The sequence below is a fragment of the Diabrotica undecimpunctata genome, chromosome 4 (genome assembly GCF_040954645.1).
Source record: "Diabrotica undecimpunctata isolate CICGRU chromosome 4, icDiaUnde3, whole genome shotgun sequence".
Lineage (NCBI taxonomy): Eukaryota > Metazoa > Arthropoda > Insecta > Coleoptera > Chrysomelidae > Diabrotica > Diabrotica undecimpunctata.
Window position 1 is genome coordinate 4,759,275 of NC_092806.1, and position 13,539 is coordinate 4,772,813.

Here is a 13,539-nt window from a genome sequence, read left to right on the forward strand (position 1 = left end):
GTGATTGAATCAAAATGAACGAATCAATCGCGATTGATACAACACTACTGGCTATAGTGTTGCATTTTGATAATCACAATCTAAACAAAAGCGAATTCTACGAAATGGTATCACTTGTAGGTGACAATGATACTAGATTGAAATTAATTATAGTGAACTCTCTCTTAAACATATTTAGTCCATTTTTAATTTTCCAAATTTATCATTAAATATAGACTTAAATAAAAATATAGACCAGGTCGTATTTTATTTCATTTTTTACTTATAAACAATAGGAGCCCCTTCCCATATCAGTTGGCCCAATCTGATCTTGTTTGCGGCGCTTCTGAATAGTTCGACCGATGTGAGCCCGAACCACTTCCTCAGATTTTGGAGCCACGAGTGTCTTCTCCTGCCTGGCCCTCGCTTACTGTCTATTTTTCCCTGGACAATCAATTGCAGTAGACGGTACTTATCGAGTCTCAATACTACACGTATGTATTTGAATCTGCCTAGACTATCGGCTCCCATGCATCAGTCTTTCAGGTTGAGATCTTTGCGATCCGGGTATGTGCTCAGGAGATAAGAGTGCTTGCTCAGGCAGGCCCATCTCTATATCCTCTGACAGTTAATCAGCGCTAAAGGCTTTGGAAATGCTCACAGTCAGCTCTAAGCTGCTTCTTGAGTACAAGAGAGCACTTGCTGATGTTGCGCTGACCATTAGGGTTAACGTGATATGGGTACCGGGACGCAAAGGCTTGGAAGGGAACGAACGGACTGAAGCACTGATAAGACATGGCCCATCCACTTTGCCGATGAGACCAGAACCTGTGATTGGAGTGCTCTTCACTATTGGTCGAGGTTGTCTCAAAGAGCTTCTGCGGAGGTTCCAGAACTCCTGCGCCAGTTGTGGAGGTATGGGACGGGCTAGGCCCCACATAGTGGGGCCATCCAAAAGTCTTACAGCTCAACTTCTGCCTCTAAATCGTAGAAGATGCTCGCTGGTGGTCAATATGCTTAACGGCCACTGTAGACTCAGGCGGCATCTTCATCTGCTTGGATTGGAGGATGGCTCACGGTGCCGTCTTTGTAATGAGGAGGAGAAAATCTCCTCATATATCCTTTGGAAGTGGGAGATATGGGAGCCCAGAGTAGCCTGGACCCCAAAAATGTCAAAAACTAGGTCCTTATGGGCCTATTCCGCATGATAGGAGTGATACAATGGATCCGTCTTAGGAGGTCATAAATTGGCCCTGGTCCGATCTACCATAACCATAAGGATTTTGTATGCTTTTTCATTAAAATTATGTCACTTTTGATGAATTTATAAAATTACGGCTCCAGCAATCATGCACGAATATGTATGACGGCTATAGCAGGTTTATCTAAATTTAAGCATCCGTTTAAAGAGAGTTCAATATATTGTAGCTTGTCAGGTACTATTGAGGTCAAGAGATCCACGGTTCCTACTATACATGCATGTATAATAGTAGAAAAACAATTTTTTTGGACATAGACTTATTGACGTCATAAATAGGGGGTAACAACATGGGGATAAAATAAAGCTAATATTGTGTTCCAAGACTACGATCTGGCCCTATTGGACTTGGCGATTGGATTTTCCGTCCATACATGATCCGTTTCTTGGTTTTTACTTTATCTAGAAATATCTTCAGCACTATAGCTTGTACACGATAAACTTTTTTCTGTTGTTATTGACAACAAAAGGAAGTTTTTACATATTGGTGCCAAAAATAAGCTTTTTTAGGTTAAAAAGTGAGGGGATCACTGATGAATTTATGCTCCATAGCGAAAATCATTGGAATCTCATCAATGCTATGAGTGCCACAGTGCTAAAAGAGAAATATACTTGCGAGAGCGGGAGAAAGCAGCGAGAATGTTATAGTAGATTTAATGTAACAAAGGACTACTGATGAAGTGGAGAGAGCGTGGCAAAATATTCCACCACGCCCCTCTTAACTGGTGATGTTTGTTAGTGAGTAGACATTTTGACACGACGACCATCTCCTGAGACGAAAAAATATTAAATAATGTTTGTGAAGATGTGATTATTCACTGTATGTTTAAAACTCACTTTGCTTATTAATCACCACGATCATAAGATTGTGTTCATCACTTACGTTACTTAAATGTTGTTAAAAACATTGTAAAATATGCATCCAGTTGTATTCTTTTTGCTGTATACACTCATTTATATGCATGTAGTCTTTTTCTGCATTTTGTTACAGTTTTTCTTGTCATATTGATATTCCACAAGTTCGGTACTACTCACAGATTTATTAAAATTATAGTATAGCAAAACAAAAGATTTTGCCATCACATCGCTTGTCTTGTAGGGTATTTGATGACGTATCGTCGATCAGTATTTAGATAGAAGAATTTCTCAGCAATTGATCGCCACAATGATGCAACGTAAACATCATGGCGACTATTTGAGTCAGCTATAATGTAGATGGCACCTATTTATTGCATATTGTCGTGGGTTAAAACTTACAGCATCTAAGTTTACATTTAAAAAATTACGTAGAGTGACAAATAGTATAATTTAGAGCAGTATAAAAAGCTTGAACTAAAAAAACGGTATACAACACGAAAAAAAATTATGGAAAATTATTTCTTTAAGGTCTGAAAGTACTTAGTTCAAATGAAGAACTAGAATCACATTGGAAAGATGACCAAAGGACGTAAGGAGGATAAATGTAACGAGAATAATGAAAACAAATTGAAAATAACGAATTTCTTCAGAAGAAAATATGCCCCAATCATCATCAAAGATGTATTGTCGAAGTAAAGGTATTCCTGACATCTTGTAGCTTTTAACAAGCTCAAATTTTGTAGTTTACTTAAATCTCATCGATGAGAAGTGTTTTGACTTTATATTTCTTCGTATAGAGGTGGACATAAGCGTATATTATTTGTTAATAGCTGTCACGTGGATGGTTCATTTCTTTTCACTTCGCTATGGGATAAGATATGAGTACACATTTTGACAGAAAATACATTTATCACTGTCAATCAAATAGACCACGTTTTAATTGAAAATAAACACGCCAACACCATCACGAAGGAAAGTCTCCGAGGGGTAGACAGTAACAGGAACCATCTTATGGTAGTAGCAATAAGTTATGAAGCAGCAAAGACAAAAGCAAAACATTTAAGGAAGCAGAAATAGTCAAGGAAGATGGGCAGCTATTACTCAAACGACTAAACAACCTGATAAAACTAATTTAAAAAAGTGAGAAATTGCCACAAGGCTGGACAAATGCATCCATATGCCCGATCCACAAAAAAGACATTAGATGTTGGTTTTATTAATAAGAAACCGATTAACAAAGTATGAATCTGAAATAATAGCTGAATATCAGGGAGGGTTTAAAAGAAGCAGATCGACAATTGATCAGATTTTTACGAGTAAGTTTTATAAAAACACTTCTCTAAGACTAATCATCAAAGGCTGGCTCAGCGCCTTAAATAATAAAACATCTGTTCTAGATATAGCTAGCAGGTGACGATGTGAGATAACACGAACTTTCAGAAAAATACCTATACAGAGGTTCTCAAACGTTGCTGGCAAAGAGTTTAATTCGGCTTCTCAAGAATTGCTTTTACACCAGGGCCGCAATAGGGATGTTCACAAATTTTTAAATATAGTAAAATTAAATTAAATTCAATAGATTATAAAATATATAAAAATATAGTAAACATGAAATTGTTTAAAAATATATATTTTTTAAGATAAATCAATTCTTAATTTTAATTTTGATGGAGGCTAGAAAAACGGCTCCTCGCAGCGAGGCTACGGTGTGTGACGTCAGCAGTCGTATCGACAACTTGTTGTGTATACGTATTTACGAAGTGTAACCAGTTCTTTAAGTATTTATACAATGATAATGAAGCCAAATAAGTGGTGTTTGCTACAAAGAGAGGGAAACACTAGAAAAGACTGTTATTATGCAAGTTAGAAAAAAAATAAATGCAAATATCTGTACCTCGGAAGGAATCAACACTATGTTCATTTTTAAAACTTTACAGGAGAGCAGTTTTAAACTTTTTTTCACCAAAAAGTATTATTGCTGCAGCTCTTTATTAAGATATTGAAACAATATTTTACTAGAACATTATGTTTATTGTTATTTACATAATACATTTGTTATAATTAAAAACAAATTTGTTCCTGTATTTCTAACTCTTTTAACGGACATGGTGTTGTATCCATCTAATAAAGTTATTGTACTGTAAGAATTAGTATGGGGTATTCAATAACAACTACAATCCTATTTGACTTTTACTGACAAAATTTATTTAACCATACAATTTACCTTTACAAATACAAATATGTATGTAAAAATGGCATTTTAGGTACAAACCACTCAGTCATCCTCAAGTAAGTCTCCTTCTGGATAGTCACTATTAGTATTACTAGTTTGATAAAAATCATGACAAAATGTAGGAACATTTGACAGTAATGCCAATAAATCGTTATACTTTTGTTGTGATATAAGTATTTAATTTTGTGATACCAGTTGCAAATCTTTTGGCAATGTAAGGTGTCGCCTTCGAAACCTAACAAGGTCCATTTCCTGGTTTTCGTCATGAAAATTACTTTTTAAAAACATAGTTCCAATGCTGTTTTGTTTAACTTGCAGTTAAACACAGTTTGACAGAAGAACTTGTTGTTTGTTAATGTCTCTTTTCTATTAATCAAAGGCGGATTTTAAGATGTTTTGACATCATACAAAGACCTTAAATTTTTAAATTCTTCTAGTTCCATAGTATCTACGGTATATTTCATTGAAGTTTATCTGACTAAGCCCTGGGACCCAGTCCCAGGGCGTGTAAATAGAAATGTTAAGTTTTTTCTCGTTCGCTCTATCAGCGCATGGACAGTGTCAGCCTCCATGTGGGTATTACTCTTTAGTAGAAACTTCTGGATGACAATTTTTACTTTTTTAAACAAGTATTAATGCTAACATTTTTATTCTGGCCGTAACATTTGTAAGACCGTAGTATGTTACTGTCAGGAATGACGGTATCTGCCCATTTTAGTAATGCAGATCTTATTTCATTTCCACTACGAATAGTTTATCAGAACTTTTTTTCTCTATATCAGACTGATCTTCGTTATCACAACTCAAGGCATCTCTAATAATATGCTCTTCATTTAAAACATCATTGCTTGGTGTATTATTAGATTCTAAAATTAAACAAGGCGTATAATATTGGTTGTAAAAGATTTAATAATATTGCTAGTCTAAGGTTGGTATCAAATCACTACATTATCCTTTTGAGATTATGTTTTTTAATAATTTAAAAATAATGAGCAAAAAGGTAGCTTACCTGTAAATGCAGTAGAAGAATTCGCAGAACTTTTTAGTAGGTACTTCAAGAATCTTTCTCCTACGAGAATTATGGTTCATTGTTCTTATTATTAGTAACAAACCACTGTAAACACACCATAAATAGCAAAAGTATTATTATTAGATCACTAACAGTCTACCTCTCATCATAGAGATATGCGCGGCGGTAATTCACATGCGTAGAGGGACAAAACGTTAAGTCCACATGGTGATTTATCCCTCTAAGTAAAAATGGACTTGGTGTTCTTTTAAAGGTCACTTTCTTTATCAGCAAATGGTTTAGGACCTAGTGCTCTATTCCTTTAAATAAAGTTATAAAAATTAATTATTAGTCTGTAAAATTGTCAAAATTGAAAAAATGGACATAGTGTTGTAGAGTATCCCTCCGAGGTACAGATATAAAAACCTGTGGTTTGATAATTTTATGTGAATATGGTGTTAAATTGTTTGGAACTGTAATAAAAATCTTCTCAGAATTGTTTTTAGATGTATTTAGACACCCAGGAATAAAACACCACTTAATTGGCTTCATTATCAGTGATTAAATATTTAAAGAACTGGTCACACTTCGTAAATACGTATACAAAACAAGTTGTCGATACGACTGCTGACGTCACACACCGTAGCCTCGCTGCCAGGAGCCGTTTTTCTAGCCTCCATCAGAATTGAAATTAAGAATTGATTTATCTTAAGAAATATATATTTTTAAACAATTTGATGTTTGCTATGTTTTTATATATGTTATAACCTATTGAATTTAACAATATTTAAAAATTAGTGAACATCCCTATTAGTTGTGACTCATAATATATGGGATAAGACTTCATTGAAATATAGCGTTCTACACCTCATAAACCCTTAATCCAAGGTACGATCGCCGAAAGAAGTACAGAAAGTAAAAGAGAATAAACAAATTCGAATAATTTTCATTTTAATTACTTTAAACAAACATTGTGGTATTTTAATCTAGCGACTTGAAATTAAACCTAGTAACCCCTGTTTGTACAAATTTCCTTTTGAATTCCAGCATGTAGTACCGAACTTGTTAGATATCATTACTCGCTCTTTTACTGTCTCAGTCATCCTCTGTTACTTGTTGCGGGCCTATGTATCATAACAATTTGTGTATTTTAATTAATATATCGCAGAATATTCGATGATTAAATCAAACATTTGCATTTTTAGCAAAAACTAAAACTGTCAAATAATATAACCACTTTTAAAATAACTTTTTTTATCCAATAAATAGGTATCAATCAATCAAATACGATCAATAATACGATCTGAATGAATCGCGTAGCAGTGCCAATTTGTAAACATATTTTAAATGGAATCATATGGTTAGGCGAGCGGTTTACCCCTCAAAAGACGCAACAGAATATACCGACTAAAATTCTTTTTGCATTTCTAATGCACCAAACCTTTTTTATTCGATTCTATATATTTTTCCAAGATGAAATGTATTTTTTTTTAAATTTTTACAAGTGGGCCGGCAATAGTTATTAACAAATAACTTATACAAAAAAGCAATTTCACCGAATTGCTTCGGAATCAATTTTTTTAGGTGTCTCTCATCAAAATAAACACTTTTTCTTTCTTGATAATTTTTCGAAAAATGCTTCCTTTTCGAGTTATTTGCATTTTTTTGTTGAAAAAATGCCTTAATTAGTGATTTTTGGGATTTTTTTTCTAAAAAACTACTAAAAGAATTGCAATTCTACAAATAGCCTTATAATTTTTAAACCGTCGAGTACAAGTTAGAATATTTTGACAAGGATAATTTTTTCTATCTTGCTAAAAACGTGGACCCAAATATTTCGAATATGCCTTTCGAGCAGTCTACCGCTAAGTGTGTACAGCGGTTGCGGCGATACAGGCGTGCGGCGCGTAGAAATATTTGTTTAAATTTAAAAAATTAATTCAATACAAATATTACGTACAATTTATTAAAAAAAAAGATATTTCTAATTATTTTTATATAGACATATTATAATTAAAACAATTAAAATTAATTTTTTACAATGCTATAATAATGTAATTTTTCTTTTAATATACGTGGAGACTATATTATTGAATGTTTTATTACAGTGAAATACATTAAGCAATATATAATTAATTTTCATTAAAAAATATAATAAAATTAAAATATAATATTAATTATACATCGTTTTCATTGTCAATAATTTGAAAATTTTCGTCAACAGCAACAGGATTTCCATCTAATAAGCTGATTTCATTGTCTTCAATAGAGTCGTCTTTAACATTTTTACAATTCTCTGGTGTACATGCACATACTGCGCAGCATTCTAAATTATAGGAAATACAATTACAATTTTTCGTAGAACATTTTCCGGTACATGAGCAGAAATACTTTTGTAACATATCTAAACTACTTTCGCCTTCAAAATAATTAAAATCGAAACAATTATTTTCCATTGTCCAACCATGGGTTAATGGATCAAGAGATGAAATAATATTGTTTTTTGCTTGAATCCATTCATTTATTTGCCACTTTGCTCTTAAGTAATGTTGTAATAATGCTGGTTTCGAAGGTGGTAATTTTTCATTAGATGCATTTTTTTTAATGCAATATTATATCTTAATTCATTTATGGATTCATGATATTTTTTAAACGTATTTTGAGGGTCATACAGTTTAGATAAAAATAGAGTCAAAACTGTAAGTCCTTCATCTAAAGGTAAAGTAGGCAAATTTCTTAATTTTTCCAATTGACTATCAGTTAATTTCTGCAAAGCTTTATAAGCCTTCTTTTTTCCCATATCATAAAATGAACTTGTGGTATCACAACCTGTTATAGAATGCATTATTAGGATACTGTTGCACATTATTTTTCCAATTTCTTTTGCAATTTGATGTACAGGTATATATCGAGAACGATCCACATTTTTTACAATATTTCCTGTGTGAAACCATAAAAGTGGTTCACTTGTGAAATCATGATAATGAGATAAAAGTAAAATAAATATATCTGTGTCTGGAGATTTAACAATAATTTGAATTTTTTTATCCAAGTGCTGCTGTTGTAATTTAAAAGCGTGAAAAATAACCCTAGTATCTGCTTCTAAGTGATTACATTCTAAATTTGAATCATAATACTGATTATTTTCTATCACATATGCTTTACTTCGAGGTTCGAAAGCACCAGAAATTTGGGTCCACGTTTTTAGCGAGATAGAAACCATTTATCCTTGTCAAAATATTCTAACTTGTACTAGACGGTTTAAAGATTATAAAGCTATTTGTAAAATTGCAATTCATTTAGTAGTTTTTTAGAAAAAAAATCCCAAAAATCACTAATTAAGGCATTTTTTCAACAAAAAATGCAAATAACTCGAAAAGGAAGCATTTTTCGAAAAATTATCAGGAGAGAAAAGTGTTTATTTTGATGAGATACACCTAAAAAAATTTATTCCGAAGCAATTCGGTGAAATTGCTTTTTTGTATAAGTTATTTGTTAATAACAATTGCCGGCCCACTTGTAAAAATTAAAAAAAAATACATTTCATCTTGGAAAAATATATAAAATCGAATAAAAAAGGTTTGGTGCATTAGAAATACAAAAAGAATTTTAGTCGGTTGATGCTCTGCTTATAGGGGTAAACCGCTCGCCTATAAGGCCCACTTGAAAACTGGGTGTCATTCAGTTCAATATTCACTGTATATAAAATAAAATTATGGACCATCTCTAATGATGTGGTTGTTTCCTGCTTTTATGAAAATAGCTTCAACAAATCAATTTGTTTTTAAATTTCACACTTTCACTTGTCTATTTATTGACATCTGTCATTTTTGTAACGTCATCGACATTTTCCTCAAATGAAAATATATGACATGTACAGTATTTATTATTACTAAGAAGTGCTTGATGTGTTTTAAGAAAAACAAAAACGACTTTTTGCGTCGATGCGTTACTTTGGATGAAGCATGCCAAAATTAAACAGCAATCTAAGCTGTCAATAGATGCTGAAATGGTGCCATCGACAGCACAATTGACTATCTCCATGCATCAATATTGAGCAAAGAATGAGGGAACAAGTGACAAAACGCAGAACATTAGGAAGCCTCAATGACACAAAGTGGAGCAACAAACACATTCTTCTTCTTGTTCCTTTTTGTATGTAGGCTTTAAAGCCTGTTTCTTCTTCAATATTAGCCTCCTAAATTGTTTAAATTATCGCACCATCTTTTTCTTGGTCTGCCACTACTTCTTCGTCCATTTGGTGACTTATCTCGTGCTATTCGTACTATCCTATCCTCTGCCATTCTACTAATGTGTTCGTTCCACTCCTCACCCATCCGTTTATGTCTTCTATATGGCATACTCTTCTTATGTTTTCGCTTCTCTCCCTATCCAACAGACTTTTCCCTGATATTCGTTGAAGTATTTTCATATCTGTTGTTTCTAGTAGTTGTCTCCTTTTAGATGTGTCACATGTTGTCTCTGCCGTGTATTTTAATATAGGTCTAATTGCTGCTTTATAGATTCTTGTTTTTGTGTCTTGTCTTAGGTGTTTCTTCTTCCAGTTTGTGTTATTAAGAGATCCCGGCGCTTTACTTGCTTTTCTGCTTTATTATTTTCCCATCAATTTCGATTTTACACCGTAGTGGGTATTTAGATGTTGTCATACATTTGGTTTTTTTCTGCTGATATTATCATATTGTATTTATTGGCTGTTGTATTGAAGATGTGTGTTAGTCTTTGGAGCTCATCTTCTGTCTCGGCGATTAATACGGCGTCGTCTTCATAACATTATTTGGATTTCTTTGTTTCCCATTTTGTAACCATGGCCTTTACGTACTGCTTGTATTATTTCGTTCATTATTATATTAAAGAGAAGTAGAAGAGGCTTAACGAGTAACCCTGTCTGACTCTGCTTTGTACTGGTATACACTGTGTTAGTTTTCCATTTATCTTTGTCTGTATGCTATTATAAAAGTAGATGTTTTCGATATATTGTATAATATTGATTGGTATGTTTCTTTTGTACAGTAATAGCAACTAACACATGAATATACAAACACAACCTCGTCAAAAAATACATTTAGTAAATTGGATAAAAAAATGTTATTTTATCACCTATATTTACTAAATGGATTGAAGCTAATACAGTACATTTTTAATAGGTATACCCAAAACATCATTAATAGGACTCACGACGAGTCGTAGCTCAGCGGTTCCTCCTCTCGTAAATTCTGGACCTTCGTCCACTTCGAGCATCTCTTGTAAGTTAACTACAATTTTATAAAATTATGTTTTATTACTTTCTTTTTAGCGCTCACATCCTTTAGTTCCGAACCGAAGACTCCGTTGGCACCGGGACGAGCCAAATGCAACACTATACTTCACCTTTTTGGGGAGTGGCTCTTCGAAGCAGCCTTCATTGGTTGTGAACTCTCACAAAGTAAGATATCCATTCTAAATATTTGCTTAAAGTTATCTCGAACTACTGTTCGTTTGTTGTTATTGAAGTGGTGAAGCTTTTAATGTTAATAAATGCTTTTAAGGTAAAGATAACAACAAAAGTTTCATTTTTGAATTCCACATGATTTTATTAACACATGATTCTTCTAGAAAACACTGGAGAACCCAAACGTCCTAACTCGTTTATTATGGATGGTAAATCGTCTATGAACTTCTCCCAACCTGGTTCAATGACCGATTCCAGCGAGTTACCTTCGGGTCTAACCATAGATAAATACGAAAGCGGTAGAGCAGAAGCTCTGGGTACTCTATGCCGGATAATGTGTGCGAAAAAGACTGGCGAAGAAATTTTACCGGTTTATCTTGCTAGGTAAGGACTTTATACTTGGTGTAACTGTAGAATTTAAGGATTTTTCGAGAGATTAACATATAAATTACCGTCTCTGGCTTTAATCCGAATGGATCATGCCCTTCAAACACAGTGAATCGTTACCCCTCCTCCAATGCTTGTGCAGAACTGGAAATACCTGTCTCTTTCGCCAACAAGATGCCGAGAATTTCCGATCGGGGTGGTAATAGCTAAAAAGGGGTAGGATCTTTCTGTATTTAAATGTGTAAATAAAAAATGTATATAATCCGGCAAGGTTAACTAGAGAACGCTGCAATTTCGCAAAATCCTATTGCCAACTGCGCCAATTACAATATTTACAGTCGAAAGCGGGTTATAAAAATGAATATTTTGTTTGAATAAAATTTTGTTGGTTCGTAACGTATATTTCAAGAAAATAACAACTACAAACTAACAAGGTTTGAACATAATAAAACGTGTGACCTGTTGTGTTGGAATGGTGTGCTACTGCACAAGAATTTTTCTGTTTTGCAAATTACTTTTGTGTTGCGTTATTCTTTGTTTTAACCACTGCTATGTTTGTCCTATATACTGCTTATTACATTCGAGACAAGAAAGTTGGTAAATGAGATGACTCTGGTGTCTGGTTCGAGATTAAGCTGTAATTGAATATGCTCTTGGTGGATTTTGCATTTAAATAACCAATTTCTTTCTACACAAAATATTTCTCGGACATGATTCATCGATCGTTTAATTTTACGACATTTTTTAGTAAATTAACAGCATATTATTAAAGATTAACATTTTAGATTTTATTTGGCACTACTTCACGGTTTGAAAGTACCATCTAATAGAGAATGCGGAGAATGCATGGCGGCAATTCTAATCAATTCGGCGAACTTATTCCATTTAGACTTGGACGGTGTTAGAATCCTAATGCCGGCGTTTATATCGGCGCTCGAAGTAGTGCTACCGGAAAAAGATTTGAGGTTAAGCAACAATATAAACAAGATAGAGCTCAGGAAGTCGTCCATCCAGCTCTTGCTGTCCATGTTGGTGTTGCCGCTACATTTTCAGAGTGTTATCATTAAAGAATTAATCAACACAGGTAAGTTAATTGGCTAATTGTTTTTTAAAGTATTTTACCTGGTTCTCTATCTTTAAAGCTATTTTTATTTTATTCACCGTTATTTTATTAACCGTAAAATATAAGTAGAAGATACTGAAGAAGTGATATAAATATATTCTGACCATTATCTAGTTGCTGGAGAAGTGGATACATACGTGTTGTCGAAAGAACTTCTTGATAATTACCACTATAATTTTATGTACATCCACAGTAGACCAACACAGATAAATCTTTGCGCTTAATTAAATAAATTCAAATACTCTTTCCAGGTTCTAACGAAAAACCGGTCACATTCCTTCAACTAAAACCTAAATTAATGAATCTGTTGATGAATGCTCTACAAATCGAATCAGATCCTCAAAATACGCATATGCTCTTAGGAGGTCTTTTCCTCTGTGTGCAAGATTCGGCTATTTTTGAAAAAGTCGAGCAAGTTACTCTGGCTTCCACCGAAGGTTCTAATCTTCTGAGTTCAGGTAAGAGAACAACGTTTTATTGGTACACTGAGCAACTTTTCGTATAAAGAAACAAGTTTTCATATATTTGAATTGACTTTACTTAAAAGGAGCCTGATATAAAAAGAATTAGACACGTCTTCGTAAAGAAGACGTATTTTGTTATAACATATACGTAGCGTGTTTCTCTATTCTACTGACTGTTTTAGTTTCTCTTCTAGAGTTTTAGATTCACGAATTGAACTGATAAGTAAATTAATATTAGAAGAGAAATTAATATTATACTTAGTTCCGGGTTGGACCGCGTCGAATTTTGCTACGACGAGCTTTCGACTTCCTCTTTGGAGTCTTTATCAGGATTTCTATCCTGGGACAGTTTACTGAGACTAATCACTTCACTACTACACAATTCACTATTTTCATTTACTGCCCCCCTGCTATTTTAACCTGCTACTGTCCATGGTAACTTGGTTTGTTGACGTGATGTTTAGATGCGAGGTGGCTGGTGTAAAGTTGGAGTAAATGGACATTAATTTATTTTGCTGAGGAGGAGTATCCATATTGAAGGTAATCGGGTGTCGTGATCACTTTTATTAAAACAGTCAGGGCGTATTTCGATCTCAATGGATTGGCTGATAATCTTTTTTTTTATAAAAACGAACAGGACTTATAGTTATGGAAGTCTGTCTTATGACAGATGATGCTGGACCAGAGCAGATAGAATTGGAATTGCGGACTGGTATTCTTTGGTATTCACTTATGTAAGATTGTAGCTCATATAGTGGGGATGCTGGATGCTAAAAAGT

At 33.6% G+C, this 13,539-nt stretch overlaps 1 protein-coding gene across 7 annotated transcripts in view; it reads left to right on the forward strand.

The window, feature by feature from the left end:
* LOC140439073 (ral GTPase-activating protein subunit beta) overlaps positions 1-13,539 on the forward strand; it is a 52,541-nt gene that overhangs the window by 13,950 nt on the left and 25,052 nt on the right. For 5 of the 7 annotated variants that reach the window (XM_072528729.1, XM_072528731.1, XM_072528732.1 and 2 more), the window contains 5 exons: positions 10,503-10,601; positions 10,652-10,780; positions 10,951-11,170; positions 11,959-12,257; positions 12,548-12,754. In XM_072528729.1, the coding sequence (XP_072384830.1) occupies positions 10,503-10,601; positions 10,652-10,780; positions 10,951-11,170; positions 11,959-12,257; positions 12,548-12,754 (954 nt within the window). The remainder of the gene's footprint in view (positions 1-10,502; positions 10,602-10,651; positions 10,781-10,950; positions 11,171-11,958; positions 12,258-12,547; positions 12,755-13,539) is intronic. The other 2 variants (XM_072528733.1, XM_072528735.1) reach the window with 1 other exon arrangement.